Source organism: Pollicipes pollicipes, unplaced genomic scaffold (genome assembly GCF_011947565.3).
Source record: "Pollicipes pollicipes isolate AB1234 unplaced genomic scaffold, Ppol_2.1 Scaffold_6052;HRSCAF=7182_pilon_pilon_pilon, whole genome shotgun sequence".
In the NCBI taxonomy this organism is placed as follows: domain Eukaryota; kingdom Metazoa; phylum Arthropoda; class Thecostraca; order Pollicipedomorpha; family Pollicipedidae; genus Pollicipes; species Pollicipes pollicipes.
Genome location: NW_023596805.1, coordinates 25,815,196 through 25,833,615, shown reverse-complemented (window position 1 = coordinate 25,833,615; position 18,420 = coordinate 25,815,196). Strand labels below are relative to the sequence as shown.

Below are 18,420 nucleotides of genomic sequence, written 5' to 3'. Positions count from 1 at the left end.
CGCGAAACGTGCTTGTTGCAACAAATAATGCACACATTATTCGCCTGTAGGCATCAGCAGCTCACGCATGGTCATTGCTTGCCAGCACACAGTTCAGGCGTCCCTGACAGTCCATGGGGATGAATACCTGAGAAGTGCTTTATGTCACGTCATAGTGCATAGTTCATGCAGTTTGTCATCGAAAAAGCGATTGTACCGGGAGTTCGCGGCCGAAACCTTTGTCAACGACACCAGCGCCGCGCGGTCCCTGAACTTTGACGGTGGGACTGAACTTTGAAGGGCCGAATCATACATCACGTGACTCAAGAATGGTTCGTGCTCCGTTCCGGTACGGGCGGTAGCCGTTCTCGGATTCTCCATACTCGTGATGAGGCGCCTCTCACGTGTGTTTCCATTAGTGTGACGAGTCTTTTAACCCACTAGGAAGCACTTACCCAGTCCGCAGGGACGTACCATCGACCAGGGGGGGGGGGGGGGGGAGGGGGTACTCATGAGAGATTCGCGGCGCGTGCATTAGGGTTATTAAGCACGACATGATTTCCGCTGATTGGATTCAGTCGGGTAATGTGACTCCCTTAGAAGATTGTGTGGTTATTCATATACCCGAAGTAATGGCGGAAGAAGTCTGCGGTACATTGGGTCGATGACTCAGCGAGTTGGCCTTTGATGATGATCAACATGTAGCACCGTAACAATAAAAGGTATCAGTTACACCTGAACGTTCAGCAATGCGCTGTAACCTGAACGATGGTCTCAGTCAGGTCAGTGCTGAGAACCTCTCGAGATGAAAACGTGTTACAGGTCAGTCAGCTGACAGCGGAGGCGTGTTTTTTCGATGCAATTATTGTTCTTAAAGGGCAAACACTTCTTGTGATCCACCGCATTTCGGCCCGTCAAGCCACAATCAAATATATTTTGAATTGGAAAGTCACAGGCAAAATGTCAACGTATCCTCCTAGAAGTGAGCCCCGTGCGCTTTGTTATGGCGCACCCCCCTGTTTACATGCTCTGTGTTCCTGCATGCTGCCATGACGGTGTGTTCTATACTATGCCAGGGTCAGCTCCCAGTGTGCTCCGTAGCCGTGCTCTGACGGTGTGCTTATTCCCCACGCCGAGCGATCGCCAAACGGCTACCAGTGCTTTGACGTGATGCACGATGGTTCGCCACACTCTGCCTGCAGTGTGCTCTGCGCTCCATCAGAACCTTCCGACGGTGTGCACGGTGCTCTGGCGCAGTGCTCTGACAGTGTGCTCCTGCTTCAGGTTGGGTAGCGCCATGGAACTCCGTGTCAGCGTCCGGTCCCTGGTCCAGCAGCTGGTCCATGAGCAGGCCAAGGCCAGCGTCCACCTGGAGGTGAGGTTACGAGTCAGCAGGAGGGGCCATGAGGTCAAGAGGGGCCATGAGGTCAAGAGGGGACGCGGGGTTAGAATGGTTCATGGACTCAGGATGGGTCATGAGGAAAGGAGAGATCGGTTCTTTCTTATCAAATACATTAGAAATTTGCGGAGAAGGGCCACAGTGCCACCGTGCAGCTATATTTGTTACAACATTCATTCTGCAATCGAATGCTTGGGTGACTTTGGACCCAGCCGTGGATACCTGCCAGGCAAAGGCTGTTGCATACGCGCTGAATCCACCACCCAAGTTGTACCTGTTCAGTTCAGCGAATGATTTTGCCTTCGCCCTTTCGATAGACACAATCTATTTCACAGTCTAGCTAAGCCGTCTAAGGCAGACACAGTCTATCTAAACAGTTCACAGTCTATCGGACTGTGGACTGTTTCGCGTGCCGTGCAATGCCGCAGCACGGCCGCCCCGGGCCTGGGTTGACCCTCGGTGACCAGTTGCCAGATGACCTCTCCATGTCACTTGGGTCAAACGACGTGTCCGTCCGGGGCCTGTGCGCAGTGCCGCTGGATAGTGAGTCCAACATCTTTTCCCCAAACCACGGGGCGGCGGATGGTTGTGGTTACGATTATGGTTGTGGCCGGGGTCGAGCAGCGTTTGACGGAGGGGGTGCCGATGCTGTGCGTCTGGGAAATTGGAGCCACGGGTTCGACTCCCGCGGTGCCTGCCTTTCCTGCCGTGGTGAGAGGCTGGTGACGCCATAAAGCCTCAGCAACTGAGTGCGTCGTGAAGCTCGAATGACGACGACGTTTCGTTGCGGTGCTGACCATTGGCAACCCGGTCGCTGCGGTGCTGACCATTGGCAACCCGGTGCTCGAACAAAGCTGGGCACGTGCCATATCTCCGAAGTGACCCTGCGGCGGATTTACCCCCTTTGAGTGATATCCTGCGGCATATATAGCGAGGCATCAGCCAGCTGAACTGGCACCGGCGCGCTGTGGGGAAAGCGAGTGACGCGCGCGCTGAAGATAGCCATGGTGGCTTCACACTCTGGCTCGTAGAATGTGATGACACCGTCTGGCTGGTTGGATAGCTGCGCCTGCGAAGGGGCGAGTATTGTGTGTGAGCATGCGCGCGGACGTTGGTTGTGGCGGTCAGGACAGACATTGACAACTCACTGCGCTCGACACTGGGGAGCACGTTGGTTCGACTAGTCTGAAACTGTCTCTCCCTTATATGGCTGGCGATCGCGTGCGGTTTCCCCGTGTGATAACATACCAGGGGTGTTTACTTTCACTGAGTTTTGCTGCCCGTGGTGGATGTCTTGGACGTTCCCATCAAGTTTCACGCGGCTGTGATAGCTACAGAATGCCAGAGATAGTAGAAGTGTAGTCATTAGTAGGTAATCACAGCCGTGGTTTAAACGACCATTGCGTACTCAGGACTTCTTCTTTCAAGTCGGGCCGCGACTGGCTGGAAATGTTCGACTACAGATTGCTTCACGTTCTTTATCAATTGAAATGTATGATATCCGCTGGCCCCACGCCAGTGACGTCACGTGAATAGCTCACAAAAATTGGACGACATCGTCGTTACCAGATGTACGCGGACTCTCCGCCGTCCTGTTGCGTCCACTCCCCTTTCCATGAGCGGGGCGCCTCAGTTGCCAGGCCGCCCGGTTCCTTTCATGGTAACCTTGGTAACGCGGACGCCAACAACTGGGTGAAGGTCACCTTGCACGTTAGCCGGGCGATGCTGTGAGATGGGAAGGGAATGCTCTGTGATCTTTGACATAGGATGGTGGATGCGTGGCTGGTTGGAGCCCTGCGATTCTCGATTTTCAGGTTAGTCAGTGTGGTCTTTAGAGCGTAAGGCGTTGGCTTCCCTGCGAGCATGTGGGTGATCCCACAGGCACTTCGTAATTTAACTCCGCACGTTGAGGAGCATACCCATCAGTTGCGCGTTGTTGTAATTGGTTCTCTGAAGAACCAGCTCACCGCAAAATGATCAAAACCGCTGCCGATGCCTTGCGTTCTCTGCATGCGTGCGCAAAAAATTCGCGCGCAAATATGTGTGCGCTGTAGGCCCATTCCGCAAGTTTGCACGACTGCTGGCCGCGATCTGGAAACCTCCGCAAAGGGCCATTTTGGCTCCGACTGAACGCTTCTACCGACAGATCTGTTCGCCTTTCATCTGACAATATTAATTTCCGTTCACTGATAGCGATTCGCTTGACATCGGAGATGCGCATTTCGGCTGCGTCATTCTGAAAACGGGCGCTTATGTATGGAGCTCTAGCAAACACCGTTTGTGAACACGCTTGTGGGTTTGAGTTGAACTGCGCTTATTTGTTTGTACTGTTTACATTTCCAGTCACCCTATTTTTGTTTATTTTGTAGTGCTGACGTTGAAATAATGATCAGAAGTGAGAGTGGCATGCCGTCCGTATCCATGGCCATTATGATCGCGTTTGCATCAGGTTTGGCCCTTCTCCCACGCCATTTTAAAAAAAACTCAGCCGCGACATTTTCCCACGACTCGGCGTCGCACGAAGACCACACCTGCGCTCACACCGCTGATCATCGCCGCCGTCACCACGAATAAGTCCCGAAACCGTGATACCCATCGAATCCCTCCGAAACCGGCCGCGGCGCGGTCACGTGACCAGCCCAGCGCGCGGCGCCAGCTGCTGCGCGGTAACGGGGCCGTGCGACCGTTGTGATGCGGCCGGCCCGCTACCGGGCGGCTGCGCGTCATCCGCCGCGTCACGTGTCCGCTGCGGGGGCGTGCGGCCGGCGCCGTGGGAACCTGCTTCCGGTGTGGGCGGGTTCAGTCGACGCGGCGTCCTCCATGGGACGATACAGCCGACATGACTTCCGGTGCGGTGTGGTACAGTCAACATGACCTGCGTTGCGGTGCGGGACAATCAGCACTGACTTCTGGTGCGATGCGGTACAGTCAGCATAACTTCCGGTACGGTGCGGTATAGTCAGTACACCATCAGGTACTGGTAGGCAAGGTCAACACGCATCTTGTGAAGTACAGTCAATACACAGCCAGTACAGTCAGTGCACAGTCAGTGTAGTCGGTACAGTCGGTACAATCGATGCAGTCGGTGCACAGTCGGTATAGCCGATGCAGTCTGTACTGTCGATGCAGTCAGTACACCGTCGGTTTAGTCGGTACAGTCGCCACAGTCGCTACAGTCAGTGCACAGTCGGTATAGTCGGTGCAGTCGGTACAGTCGAAACAGTCCGTACACAGTCGGTACAGTCGGCACAGTCGGTACAGTCGAAACAGTCAGTACACAGCCGGGATAGTCGGTACGGTTGGTACAGTCAGTGCACGGTCGGTACAGTCGCTACAGTCGCTACAGTCAGTACACAGTCGGTATTGTCGCTACAGTCGCTACGGTCGGTACAGTCGTTTCAGTCTGTACAGTCGGTACAGTCGGTACAGTCGTTACAGTCGCTACAGTCAGTACGCAGTCGGTACATTCGGTACAGTCAGTATGGTCGCTATAGTCGCTACAGTCGGTACAGTCGTTGCAGTCGGTACAATCGCTACAGTCGCTTCAGTCAGTACACAGTCGGTACAGTCGCTACAGTCGGTGCAGTCGTTACGGTCGGCGCAGTCGGTACAGTCGGTACAGTCAGTACACAGTCGTCGGAACAGTCGCTACAGTCAGTACACAGTCGGTACAGTCTGCGTACCCTGTACAGATGACAGTCTGCACAGTCGGTACCCTGGGTCGGTACGGGCTGACCTCCCGTGCGGGTCGGCATGGCCGACGTGACCTCCGAGACGGATCGGCACAAGCGACAGGGGCGGCGATCGCCGGCGTTCTGTTCATTTCAATTCAGCGTCGCGGCGACACAGATACACGGGAGATGCGGCCCTGGGGCCGGGCTGGGTCGGACTAAGCCGGGCCCAAAGGTCATAGAACTCGCCTCAGGGCGGTAAAGTTCGGGTTGGCGGGCAAGTCGCACGAACTTTTGCAAAATTTGGAGTCGTGTGTGTGGTGCCGCGTGAAAATGCCAAACATGTGCGGTGCGTTTCAACTTTTCACCAGCGGCCAGGGATGTGGTTTTGCAAAATAGGTATGTGTTGAGGGCGGGGGGGGGGGGGGGCGGGAGATAGTTGGATACGTAAAAACCTGTCCTTTAAAAGGAGTGTTTCACATATGAAGACATTAAAGCAAGCATCAGGTATGATGAAACAAGCTCATTTATGACTTTTGGTGTACTTTTAAAAAGAAAAGACTGCTCTAGACAACACAATCTCTATTAATAAACACACTCCTCAATACGTCATTGTTTGATTGCGTCATTATACCTTGCCCAACATTGCTTGAGGGCCAATGTACGGCCGTTATTTCTGAAAATCGTGCTCACGAACGCCAGATATGAACGACTCGACCATTAGATTTTTCTCGTTTTTCATCGTCCCATGGCTTTTGGAATGACAGTATTTAAATGACGTCATGAATGCCAGGGTGACCGTGAAATACCTTCCCCGAAATACTCTCCCCATTTTCGGGGGCATGCAGTACAGAAACTAAGAGATTTAGGTCTTAAGGCAGGCAGAGCTGTGAACTGTACCGAAAGGTCTTCAAGATGGCTATTTCACTTCAAATCCCCACAGAAATGTGGAACACTCCCTGTAAAAGACGGTAGCAAGCGGGTTTCTGTCCAGGTTGGGTCTGGCACTTCCTTGACAAAGCTGGGGCTGGAGCCGAAGTGTGTGTGTGGGGGGGGGGGAGGGGGGGAGCAAGAGACCCAAATGAATAGAAAGCTCCTCCCCCGCCAGTGACGTAGGCCCTGGTGATGTTCATCACTTGAGTGATCACGGGCGACACCATGGACTCTAAGTTTGCGACTGGAACAGATAGGAAACTTATGATGGATTACCAGCAATTTTGGACCCTCATTGAGGAAGAAGGTAGGGGAGGGAAGGAAGCGACGGTACAGGTGTGTATGTTTGTATTCTCTGTTGTCCCACGCACTCACACGGCTCTCCTACATGTATGAAGACATGCATATCATGCATATATATATATATATATATATATATATATATATATATATATATATATATATATATATATTATATATAATATTTTATTATTATTATATATATATAATATATATATATCGACGGTGCAGCTATCGACGGTATCGACGGTGATTGCATATATATATATATATATATATATATATATATATATATATATATATATATATAAACAGTTTGGTGTGCTATGCTATGCATCAGTCTCCGCTGCGTTTCTCGTCATTTTGACCCGTAACGTCGATTTGTGCCGATGCTGAGGAATGTGTACTTTATATCTAAATTGAGCCGGCAGCCTTGGGTTTATTGTGGTAATTTGGACGGCTCAATTCCCGGACTCCTGGACCGTTACCGTCTTGATTGCGTCCAGAGATCGTGTCGGTGATGCCGCCATTCAGTCCCGATCTGGCCCTCTCTATCCACGGTCCATTACGCCCAGCGGTCATAGCGGCGGTGAACTGTTTTGCGTGCGTTTGGATTCCCCGTCATGGATCACCGCGCGCGACACGACCGCGTCTGGCCGCTGAGACGGCTGGGGTCACGGGGTCACGCCACCGCCCGCCGGCGGCGCCACTGCAGCCTGACACCGATGACCCCTGGCGCCTCCGGCGGTGGTCCGCCGGCGGGTCGGGCGTCAGATGTCTGGCGACCCGTCTCGGTAGATCAGCTCCGAAGGTTCGGAACTCGAGCCGCGTGAGCGAACACACCGCCTGCCGCGTGACGATTTTGTAGTTTGTGTTGCGGATCCGCAAGTAGCATTCATGCTACTCGCCGCAATACTTCAGATGCCTGCAGGTTCTGCCTTGGTGGATCTCGCGACATGAGTCTTCTCTAGCGGGTAAATGAAACATTTGTCTGCTTGGTCTGTTGGTTCTTAGGTCTGTTGTTAACAAATTAAAACAGTTAACTCGAATGATTTGCACTGGTTGCGTTAGGGTTCAACAAGCTGCTAGCTTCCTGAGCGGTGACCTTGCTTCTTATGCGTTGAAGCAAGGTCACAAGCTATGCCTAATCCAATTCACTGGGTGATATTCGCTACGAGACGAACGTCGAAGCCGCCCCCGCTCCCACCACAAACTCTGAACCGCTTGTGGCCCCACCGCCACAAGCCCTGAAGCCGCCTCTGCGCGGTCGGGGACCGCGACTCGATCAGCTTGACGCCGGCGTGCGGTCGGAGGCGTCACTCAATCCGGAGCGAGCCATCAGTCACGTGACCGCCGTGCGCGGACGGCGTGCGAACCGGCGCGCCCGCAACTGGGTCACGTGATGCGTCGGCCGGATCGCGGCCGCCGTCGCCGCCGGCGCCGTGACGGTCGTGACTGGCCACGTGACGTGACGGTCGCGGGCGTCGTGACTGGCGATGCAAGATTGTACGGGCGCGGCGCCGGAACCCGGCAGTGAGTTGGTACCGGCAGTACTCGAGCAGTACCTAGACTCGGACGCGGTGCCGAAACCCGGCAGTGAGTTGGTACCGGCGGTACTCGAGCGGTACCTGGACTGGCAGGGTCGGATCGTGACGGTGCAGGCCTCCTTGCTGGTTATCATGCATGCATTGTAATACAATGATGTCCTGGTTCGTACACTTGGCCGGTACTGGCGTCGCAGGCGCGGGGGGCGGCTGGGTGGGGGCCATATATGCATAGTGCTGCACCACGTGTGCTTAAAGCTAGCTATGTGTTTTTTAAGACTTATTGGAAAGAACGGAACTAATTCATTTAAAAACGCGTTTTTCCCGCAGCTTCTGTGACGCTGCCACACCCCCACGCGCGGGCGTATCCAGTCTTGTGATTTCTCGGCGTCTGGGGCCGAACGGCCGCCGCCGCGCGAAGCCCTGCCGCGGTGGCGGTCGGTAACGGCCTCGGGCCGCTACACCGGCGGGACTTGGCGCCCTAATTAGCGGCGCCGTGCAGTTGGCGCCGCGATGTGACGCCTTGCTCGGCGGTGTAACGGCGTTAGCGCTCATAGGGCGCCCCGCGGACCGCGGACCAGCTGCGGCGGAGGCGGCAGCGGGCCGGGGAACGTTAGCGCCTCGGTCGGCTGGTCTTGTGCGAACGCTGGATTTATGCTAAGGGTTAGCGGTGAGGCATCAACTTATCTTATCTAGACTCTTAAAGCTGGATAATTAGGATGTGCGCGTGTGTGTGTGTGTGTGTGTGTGTGTGTGTGTGTGTGTGTGTGTGTGTGTGTGTGTGTGTGTGTGTGTGTGTGTGTGTGTGTGCGTGCGTGCGTGCGTGCGTGCGTGTGCGTGTGTACGTGTGTACGTGCGTGCGCGCGCATGTGCGTGCATGCGTACGTGCGTGCGCGTGCGTGCGTGCGTGCGTGCGTGCGTGCGCCCGTGCGTACGTCATTGGAGCTTCACGACACACTCAGCTGCCGAGGCTATATGACAGCGTTTGCCTCTCACCGTAGCAGAAAGGGGGGTACCAAGGGGATTCGAGCTCCGTCCCTCCGGTTTCCCAGATGCGCAGCTTAACCACAACACTACCGGTATCGGTGTCAGTGCCGGATAATCACCATGTATGTTGCTACGTGTTGCCACGTGTATTATAAGAAAAACTACACAATTTTCACCTGAGGAGTGGGCCTAGTGTGCCGCCTCAGCCGCTGCACAGCATACACTGCATTCAGGTGGTGTGTATGTTGTGTTGGTGTCCGCGATGATGTCCAAATGCTCCAAATGGTGATGTCCAAATCATGATGTCCAAATGGGCGATGTCCAAACGTTTGTGTTTGTGGTGATGACCAAATGCAGATACTGCTCTGCCTAAGTGATGAAAATTTCTGAAAGGCGCTTACGAATTATGGCCACAGGGGTTTCGCCGGTGTCACAGAGGTCGCAGATTGTTCTCATGACTTTCTGCACCAGGTCATCGGCTTTCCCATGGCGTCCATAATCCGGTTATAGATGAGGCACGAACTCATGGCTCAAAAGCTGGATGCAGGCTTTCACGTAGCGGTGAGGGCCATCGCTAACGTCTGCTTCCTGTGTGAGATGAAACCGCGCTAGATATGAAACCCATCTGTTCGGAACTGATGTAATTAGTCGCTCTCACGAAGTGTTCAGGAGATTCCTGAGCCCCCGCCCCAAACCGAACGTGTCCATGACATTTATGGGTCAAGGGGAGAGGCGGTAGGAGCATCGTCAGTGAGAGAGGCTTACCTTACCGAAACCTTGCCCGCTCATGGAGCTAGCGAAGACCCGACCTGTTTAATTGCTTGGCGTCCGATTCAAGGGCATTCCTCCAGCAAGCACTACTCGCTGGCAATCTGCACAGGTGCCCACAACGGCATCCGGAAGCCCCCCTGGAAGATAGCCACGCGCAACAGATGCCAATCACCGACGAGTTTCTCCAGAAATCGACGTTTTTCTCGGCACACGTGCACCTGGCGCGTTCCTTCCGTCCCATATGCCACACTTATGAGCCACGCGCCGGCAGGGGGGCTGTGTCAGTAAAATCGGCCTCGATTTCATCAAGACTGCCAACTGACCGCATTGTAGGCCGCCTTCCACATGACAATTATTGATATCGTCGCAAATTGTCGGACTGTGCTCCTCGTAGGAGGGCTTCGATGTTGTCGGCGTGCGCCCAGCGGCGCCGCCAACGGCGCGCGCACAGCGGTGCCACCAACGGTGCGCGCCCAGCGAGGCCCGCTCAGTGTATTGATTTGAATTGCAGCTATGCAACAAGGCGCCGGAAAAGGGGGAGGGAGGGGGCATAACAGTGCAGCCGACTGCTGATCGTGCAGTCGTTGGCAAGGACCCAGGTGTGCACAAACTGCTGACTAGTGGCCCCCGGGACGATGCGAGGGCTTGATGTCCGTGGTGTGCTTTATTGAAGCGCTGTGTGGCAGCAGGCAAGAACGAAAGAGTCGGTCACCAACCGGTTGTCACCAACCGGTTGTCACCCGGTTACCAGTGAAGTCTGCTGTTGAACAGCGTGGACTTTTGAGCGGAAAGAGAACATCTCACGCTGCGGCGGATGCTAAGCGGGCGTGTTACGTGACTTCCGGTACGGACTTGGCCGATGTGACATCGCTGACTCAGAATGGATGTGTAACTCAGCACGCCGCGGAAACTGCCACGAGTCGCCCGTGGCGATTCACACTTGCCGCGGCTCGTCCCCCCTCGTTGTCAGCTCTGATAAAGCTTATCGCCGGTGGCGGTCCCCGCCCATCGATAGCGTGGTATTAGTTGAAAAGGCACTTGACCTGCAACGTTTGCGTGTGAACTGTACGTGCTCTCGGTGACGCTGCCGTTCTGCGTCGTTCGCGCCCACTGACGCCCTTCTTTGTTCGTTTCAGGGTTTGCAGCGTGACGTCACAACGCTGCTGGACTTCCGCGAGAGTGTGATGGACGACAGCCCCGCTCACCGGTCAACCCCTTGCCCCTCCCCCCGCCCAAACCTTCCCCACTGCTCCCCGGCTGTTCCTGTCCCTGTCTCGTCGCCTGCCCCGCGGCAGGCTGACCCCGTGACCTCGTCTGACCCGGGCGACACCGCGAGCAGCGGCACAAGCGGCCTGGGCACAAGCACCGGCGCCAGTGGCGTCACCTTGGAAACGGCAGGCAGCGGTGGCGCCGCCTGGCGGCCAGGTGTAAATCCCCGGCCGGACATCACCGGTTCAAGCCGGATCGGGTCGACCGGACGGCCGGCGGGGCCGAGTCACGAAGACGACGAGCTGCTGCAGCTGCTGGAGACGATCGAGACGCACGGGAGGCGCCTGCGCCGGCAGAACCGGCGCCTGGCGGCCGCCAGCGACGACGCCCGACTGTCCGACGCTGCCCGACTGCCCGACGCCGGGCAGCGCGAGCAGCGGACCGGAGCCGTGGCGGGAACGGGTGCGAGGCCGCGCTGCCGACATTGCGACCCCAGCGTCAGGCACGGCCGCGCCCACCCCTTCCCGGCCTCCGACCCAAACGTGGAGCCCGGACTCACGCCGCGTCTGGATCCGGGTCAGAATCCGACTCCAGATCCGGGTCGGAGGGTGACGCGGCGCGTGTTTGACGCTCGAAATCCGGATGTTCATCTGGCGCCCGCGCTGGACGGGTCGGCTGGTCTGCCGGATCCGCCGCCGCCGCCGCTGCTGCCCGGCCAGTCAGCCTTCCTGGCCGCCTGGCCACCCAACTGGGATAGGTGAGTGCCATGTGGTGACGTCTTGAGCCGTCACATAACAAGTGGCTCGATGCAGATAACCCAGCTAATATTTTACCGGAAAGTTCCGTGACCCGCCAGTGCTTCCCGTGTTTTAATTGGTGCGGTTTTGTGATGGGGTGCGGTTTTGTGATGGTAAATGATGGTGAAATGAGTTGAGCCGGGCGCATATTTGAGGTTCGTCCTTTTCATGCTGCACGGTAGGGGCTCTGTGCAGCTTCAAGGGCATGCCCCTCCCCCCATTTTCCTTGCTGATGTCGCATCCAACCTTTTCTTGCCACAGGCTGCATCTCCACGAGGGCGCTGCCGCTGCTGCCCCGCTCAGCCTGCCGACCATGGGCCGGCGTCAGGAGCGGCTGTCGGCGCTCACGCTCTCGGAGCGACTCCTGCAGGAGCGGGACCGACTGCTGGAGCAGCTGGCCGGCCTGGAACAGGTGAGGAGCACCACCTGCCGGCGCCGCGGAGAGGCTGGCCGTGCTGAAGGGCGCCTGAATTGGGTGTCTAATGGGGAAGGCTGGGTTGGCTGTCGGATCGCCGATGTCTCCTCGACTGAATGTCAGATGTCTCCCCGGCTGAATGTTAGATATTTTCTAGGTGGAGCATCGAGCAAGCGGTGTTTTGCCCGTCCCCTCAGAGTCATAGTGTTTGATTTGCGTTTCCCCGACATTTACTTGTTTCCCTGGCAAGAGTTCACGGACTGGTTATGTAAGCCGTTGAGCCGTGAGCTGTCAAGGGTGAACTGAAGCTTTTGGGTGCCCCCTTCCATCCGCATTCAAGTCGCATCCTTGTTCACCTGTAGCGCGCCTGGAACATACCCTCAAGCAGCCTTGAGTTCGGCGGTGATGTAAGTGGATATCCGTGGCAAACATCGTTTTCATTCGCCGCCAACAGGTGGCAGTGCGGTCGCAGCTCCACGCCGCCAGCCTGCAGACCCGACTGTACCGCGTGCTGGGGATCAATGACGCACTGGATCACGAACTACGGCTCGCCTACGGACACGATGTGACTTGCGCGGCTGCTGACCCCAGGTCACGGGGTCGCCTGACATCTCCTGCCGCGGGCAGAATGGCCAGGTCAACCCCTGACCTTCGACCGCCGTCCCGAATCCCGCAGCCGCTCTCGCTGAGGCGGCACGCGGTGCGGACGCCGGCCAGGTCACGCCCGGAGGTCAAGGGGTCAAGGTCGTCGGCCGCGACGGTGACCAGGGAGGCACGGACGGGGGACCACGGGTCTGAGCCCGACGCGGCAGTGGCGGATACACCACGCGTAGGGGATCAAGACGCAGCCGCGGGGCAGTCTTTCATGCGTGCAGGAGCTGCAGTATCAACCACCGGAACATCCACCACGTCCGTAGGGGTTTCTACCGCGTCGCTGGATCCCCCGACGGCGGCGTCAAAGACCGACGCGCAGTGCCAAGCGACACAAGATGGCAGCGCCGACCCAGTAAGCGCGGCAAGGCCGCCGGCTTCGTGGTCAGCTGCTGCAGCCGCGCGGCCGCCGGCCCGGCAGCGCGTGGTGGCCGTGCTGCGCGAGACGAGCCCTCTGAAGCTGCAGAAGGAGCTGCTGACGCTGCTGGTGGAGGCGGAGGTGAGGTGCCCTCAGGCCTCCCGCGCCCGCATGGCTTCCGGCCCGCGCCTTGGCTCCCTGTCCGCTCTGTGCGCGCGCTATTCTTGCTCATTTCAGTTACATTAGTTGTATTTTCTTCTGTCGCGTTCTTACGTTAGATCGTTATCCTAGATTGTTTTTATAAGCACATTATTTGTATTTTCCTTTCAGACTACTACGTTGTGTGCTGATTTGTTTGCTCAATTAACGATGCCTCATGTCGTTACCTATTTCGTTAACACCGGAGGTATTTTATTTCTGGCACGTGCTAGACTAGACTTGCTGACCAGCCGGCGTACTGAGCACGGACTTGCCTCCCGCCCGGCGTGCCAAACGGCCACCGTTGATTGGTCGCCGCTTACCCCACGCCCCGCCCGTGCAGGCGCTGCGTGCCGAGGTGGACTCGCTGGGTCGCCGCTGGACGGCGCGCACGTCTGCTGCAGGAAGTCAGGCGGAGCAGTCGATCTCTCAGGCGGACAACGACGAGCTCAGGCTGCAGGTGGGGCTGGTCAGGCGAAAGATCAGGCGTGCCAGGCTTGGTAATCGCGCCCGTGTTCGACCATGACTGAAAGCCCGCGGCAAAACACGGCCGCTCGGAGTTGTGGAGTGATTTACCGGATTCTTGGCAGTCGTGGAGTTATGCATAAGTTTCTGTCTCCAGGTACCAGTGTGTGCGAAGTGCTTAATTGATGAACGCAAGTCACGCTAGCTTGTTCTGTGATCATCTACGCCGTTTTCAAATAGCAAAATGCGGACAATGAAACCTGTAAAATGAGTTTGTCATATGTGTCGCGTCTTTGTTCCTCCTGGTTTGCGTTTTATTTGTTTGCGCGTTTTAACTATTTCGACGATGCTGTTAAGAGTTGGCGGCAAATCACCGGTGGTGTCTAACATTCCGACGCGTTTGTCCTCAGTTGGAAGTACGCAACATTGAGCTGGAGGGTACGCGAGCTCGGCTGCGCCAACTGGAGGCCGCTTGCGCTACCAAATGTGAGCCGAGTAGCTGCCAGATCAGGGGGTATTTCGTCACTTCAAGAAGGCATGGTCCAGTCCTGGCCTAACCCAAGTTCCGCCATCTCCAACGTCATACCACACCCCGTCGGCGACGTCTTACACCACAGCCCTGCTAGATCTGGCAACCGACCAGAACGGCCGGTCAGAGCCGTCAACCAGTCGGACAGTCTTAGGAGATCTGGAGCGCGCCTCAATGAATTATCAAAATCGGGTAGCCAGCTGGACGCGCATGCGGAAGCTCCTCGTCGCCAGTCAACCCGTGCTAGTAGATCTGGCAACTTACCAGAAACTGGGATGTATTTGGACGTAACGCCAGGCGCGCCTCGCAAGTCGGACCAGCCCGCGTCGTCCGCACATTCCGCCAAAACGTCCGCCGCGAACGCGCCCGGCGCGTCGGGCTCGCCGTCCAAACCCGGCAGGCGCCCCAACACGCCCACGCGGTCCAGCCGGACTTCCAGCGGCGCCAGCAGGCCGGGGAGCCGGGCGGAAACGCCTCTGGGCCGCCCTCACAGCCGGTCCAAGACACCAACGCGGCCCAGCAGCAGGACGGCCCTCTCCTCGACGCCTGGCAACTCGCTGCGCACGCTGAATGGGTCTGGCAATCAACCAAAGGCTCCCAACGCGCCTGCCAGCTCGCCAAAGCCAGGCAGCGGGTCTGGTAACGTCCCGAAGGCGGCCAACGGACCTGGCAACTCGTCTAAAACGAACAGCACATCTGGCAACTCAAGGCCCACTGCCGCGCCGGGAAGACGCGTGGCAGATGTCGTCAGAGGCTGGCCAGACGCGGTGTCAAATGATGTCAGATCGCGGCCGGCCACGGTCAACGCCGGCCGGGAAGCGGACAGGACCTCCGCCGGAGAGATTTCCGACCACAAGGAGAAGGTATGGAAAGCCGCTTTTCCGCCCAGCTCTTGAGGACGGATTAGAAGACGGTGCTGACTGCGCTATCCTGTATTTGTTCAGCTGACTTGTGGCAGGCGGCTGCGTCGCAGTGGTTGTTCTTTTTCTCACATGCATAGCCCGTGCTTTCTTAAATGTATGGAGGCTCACTGAGTTCTTATGCTGGGTTATTGACCTTTAGTTCACCAGGAGGTGCTGGTTAAACGACGTTATAGAGCACACATTGGTGTTGTTGACAGTAATCACCGTTTCAAGCTGTGCCTATGATCACAAGTGAAAAACTCGGTACTAATATCGAGTTTGTTCACGAGGAAACAAACCGGACATTTCAAGCCCAGCTTGGAACGTTGGGTGCTTGCTGTCAATGCAACCAGTATTTGCTCTATAACCTCGTTTAACCAGCACCTCCTGTTCAGTTGGAAGCCAATAATTCAGTATAGGAACTGTGAACAATTGTCCCGAAACAGCGTCTTTTTGTCTCTTTCGCCTGTTATTGTAGACATGCATTCCACCACCCTGCATATAATTGCATGCGTGTTACATCCCTGACCGCACCTTTGTTGATAGGGTTCCGCTACTGCTGAGGTTAAGTCTGCCTGTGGTTGTTTTTTTAGCCGCCGGTGGCGGAGTCCAAAAGGATAAGTAACCTTATCATATCAATCTGAGTAGCAAAACGTCCGCGGTTTTCACGAAGGGCTACTGCTTTACGTGTTCCAAGCTTGCGCAATACTGCGTGATTGTAAGAAGTACCTAAGCAGTCATATATAGGTACAAATATTCCTGCAACCTAAGTGAGTGGTTTGTATCCAGACATTAAGTTGAAACCTTTTTGGGCGTCATCGTTTAGGTAGGAGTTTTGAAACACTTCAGAATAAAGAAAAAGCACCGGAGCAGCCGCCTTCGAAATGGCAAGTATCGCAACCGCTTGCTCAACCGTGCATCATCACGCTGATTCCCCCTTCGCTTTCAGACGCGTCGCCGCATGCCTCTGGCTTCGGACACGTCCGCCAAGATTCCGGCCACCCAAAGCCAGGCGCTGGGGCAGATTCTGGCGGCGCTCAGTCGCGGCCGCAGTCCGCGCGCGCCCGTGCGTCGCACCGACGCCGCGCCGGAAGCACGACCGGAAGTACGGCCGGAAGTACGTGACTTCCGGTGTCCGGCGGATGTGCGGTGGTTGCGCGAGGCTACGGCGCAGCGGCTGCGGCAGGCGCGTCTCGAGACGTCAGACGGCGAGGTTGCCGACTCGCTGACCTCGGCCACCGCTTCGGAAGACGGCGGGGACGTTAGCCTGGAAGAACGGCTGAAGATGCTGGATGAGGGGTTGACGAGAGGCGGCGACGCATTCCGCTTCGGCGGCGCGCAAGACGGCGTCGTGCTGTCAGCCGGCGAGGGACTCATTCAGCGAATTCTGACCGGGCGCGGCGCGGCCGGACAGCGCGGCAAGCCCCGCCCCCCGACGGAATAGTGACCAATTAGCGACCGACCTTGTCGGCGTGGACCAATCGCCGCCACTGGTATCTTGTCCAGCCAGTAAGGCGTGCGCTCTAGACCAGTCACGGTGTTGATCTGAGCTGTGGTAGCCAATCCAGTCGCTCTACGGGCGTATCGTCCGCAGTTGTCCGAGTTTCGGGATCGATTGAGTCGGCACGTGCGGATGGTTGTTGAACCGATTCCAGAGATACTTGCCATGCATTTTTAACTTGGTGTTAATGCTGCTGGCTGAGTGCAATCGTATCGCCGTTGGGAAGTGGCTATTTTGATGCTGATTTATCTTGTTTGTAGTCTGCTAAAAGTCGCCCAGAAACGCGATAATTTGTTGTATGTTTGCTGATATTTTAAAACCATGTGCTATTGCCGCGTTTTTCGTGAGCTGGTAGTTGCACGTGCCTTCTTTGTCACATGATACTCCATTTCTGAGGTCTAATGGAATGCGCTTGCCGTGAAATCTGCGCCAAAGTACTATGCATTCGCCCGAATATTCCGACAGGTCTGTGGTGATTAAGAGTACGCTTGCATTTCCGTCAATGTGGGGCATGTAAAAGATAACCGTGGTCGTCACAAGTCATACTGGATGTGATCTGGAGTTATTGCTGACAGACGATGATTTATTTTTACCAGATATGAAGTTACCGGAGTTTCAGGTAGTCGGGGACAATCTCCTGATGTGCTGTTATTGCAGCACATACATGATTCTTGCGCCTTTAGTTTTGTGGTCAATTTAGGATCAACATACCAAGATTTTGAGCCTATCACTTTACATTGTTAAAAGCAAAGGGACATGGCGAGGATGCTTGAAAAACGGTAGCATTTACGATAAGAAGGCAGCTCCTTCGCCCGTCAATGCAGAAAAAGGGAGGGCCGACTGAGCGGCTCTCGTATTTCGTTGGGCTGTTGTTTGGTACAGTGGTCTGTTGCTGATCGGACAGCCGGGTTCACGCAAGTCCTGAATGACATCGGGCTAGTCAGCGTGCCAGATGAGCAGAGGTCAGTTGTCACGACCAGAAGTCATATGTCACGACCAGATGCCATGTGTCCGAGGTCATTGCCAGTCTGTGATACGGCTGGAAGAAATGGTTCCTGTTCCGGGTGCTTTGTGCGTTTGCGACTGCGTATATGTATGACGGTGCCTTCCAAATACATTCCAACTGTTTCGTGTGCGTGTTCATGTACTTTTTCGACGCGTGTTCCTGTTCGGCGGCTGTGGCGGCAGCCTCTCACATGGGATTTGGCGGTGAGCAGGAAGCTGTACCGGAAACGAGTCTCAAACCCTGACAAGCGATGTTATGTTCCGCGATGACACACGCGCCGACACCCTCCCCCGCTGGCCCTCCGGATGATTATCGTGGATGGAATCATTGCTCGGATTGTCACCTTTGTCCGCATACGTCTTCGTCTACGTCGTCTTCGTAGTATGTACACAATATTTCGGCCGTCACACAGTGTTACTGAGTTCTGCGGACTGAGTGACGCTTGGCTTTTAGCCACGGACGCGTCACAACCCGAACTTTCTCTCTGGAATGGCTGGGATTCGAACCAGAGTCTTCTGATCGCGAGTCTAGCGCTCTACCAACTGAGTTAACTGACAAGGACCGGGAACTATACCAGCTGCTAACTTGTGATGGGCGAGCCAGTTATGTTCCAGTGTATCCCGACTCGCAGGGTGTATCACGTCGCGAGAACATCTGTTTTCCACCCTCGGCAGGTCGCGAGAGAGGAGAACGTTCGTCGAACAGCTGTCCCTTTAGGTTTGAACACAGGCAAGGACACTTCTTTGGGGCGAGAAGAGCATACCTTTAACCCGGACTGGCTAGAACATGGTTTCTAAAGCATTAC

General features: G+C 55.9%; 1 protein-coding gene across 1 annotated transcript in view; it reads left to right on the top strand.

Moving 5' to 3' along the window:
- Window positions 1–17,738, top strand: part of jvl (javelin-like) — a 51,490-nt gene extending 33,752 nt beyond the window's left edge. The window contains exons 2-8 of the mRNA XM_037227869.1: window positions 1,264–1,354; window positions 10,721–11,550; window positions 11,852–12,002; window positions 12,460–13,155; window positions 13,556–13,672; window positions 14,088–15,069; window positions 16,058–17,738. Of these exons, the coding sequence (XP_037083764.1) occupies window positions 1,264–1,354; window positions 10,721–11,550; window positions 11,852–12,002; window positions 12,460–13,155; window positions 13,556–13,672; window positions 14,088–14,234 (2,032 nt within the window). The 3' untranslated portion in view covers window positions 14,235–15,069; window positions 16,058–17,738. The remainder of the gene's footprint in view (window positions 1–1,263; window positions 1,355–10,720; window positions 11,551–11,851; window positions 12,003–12,459; window positions 13,156–13,555; window positions 13,673–14,087; window positions 15,070–16,057) is intronic.
- The last annotated feature ends 682 nt before the right edge of the window (window positions 17,739–18,420 follow it).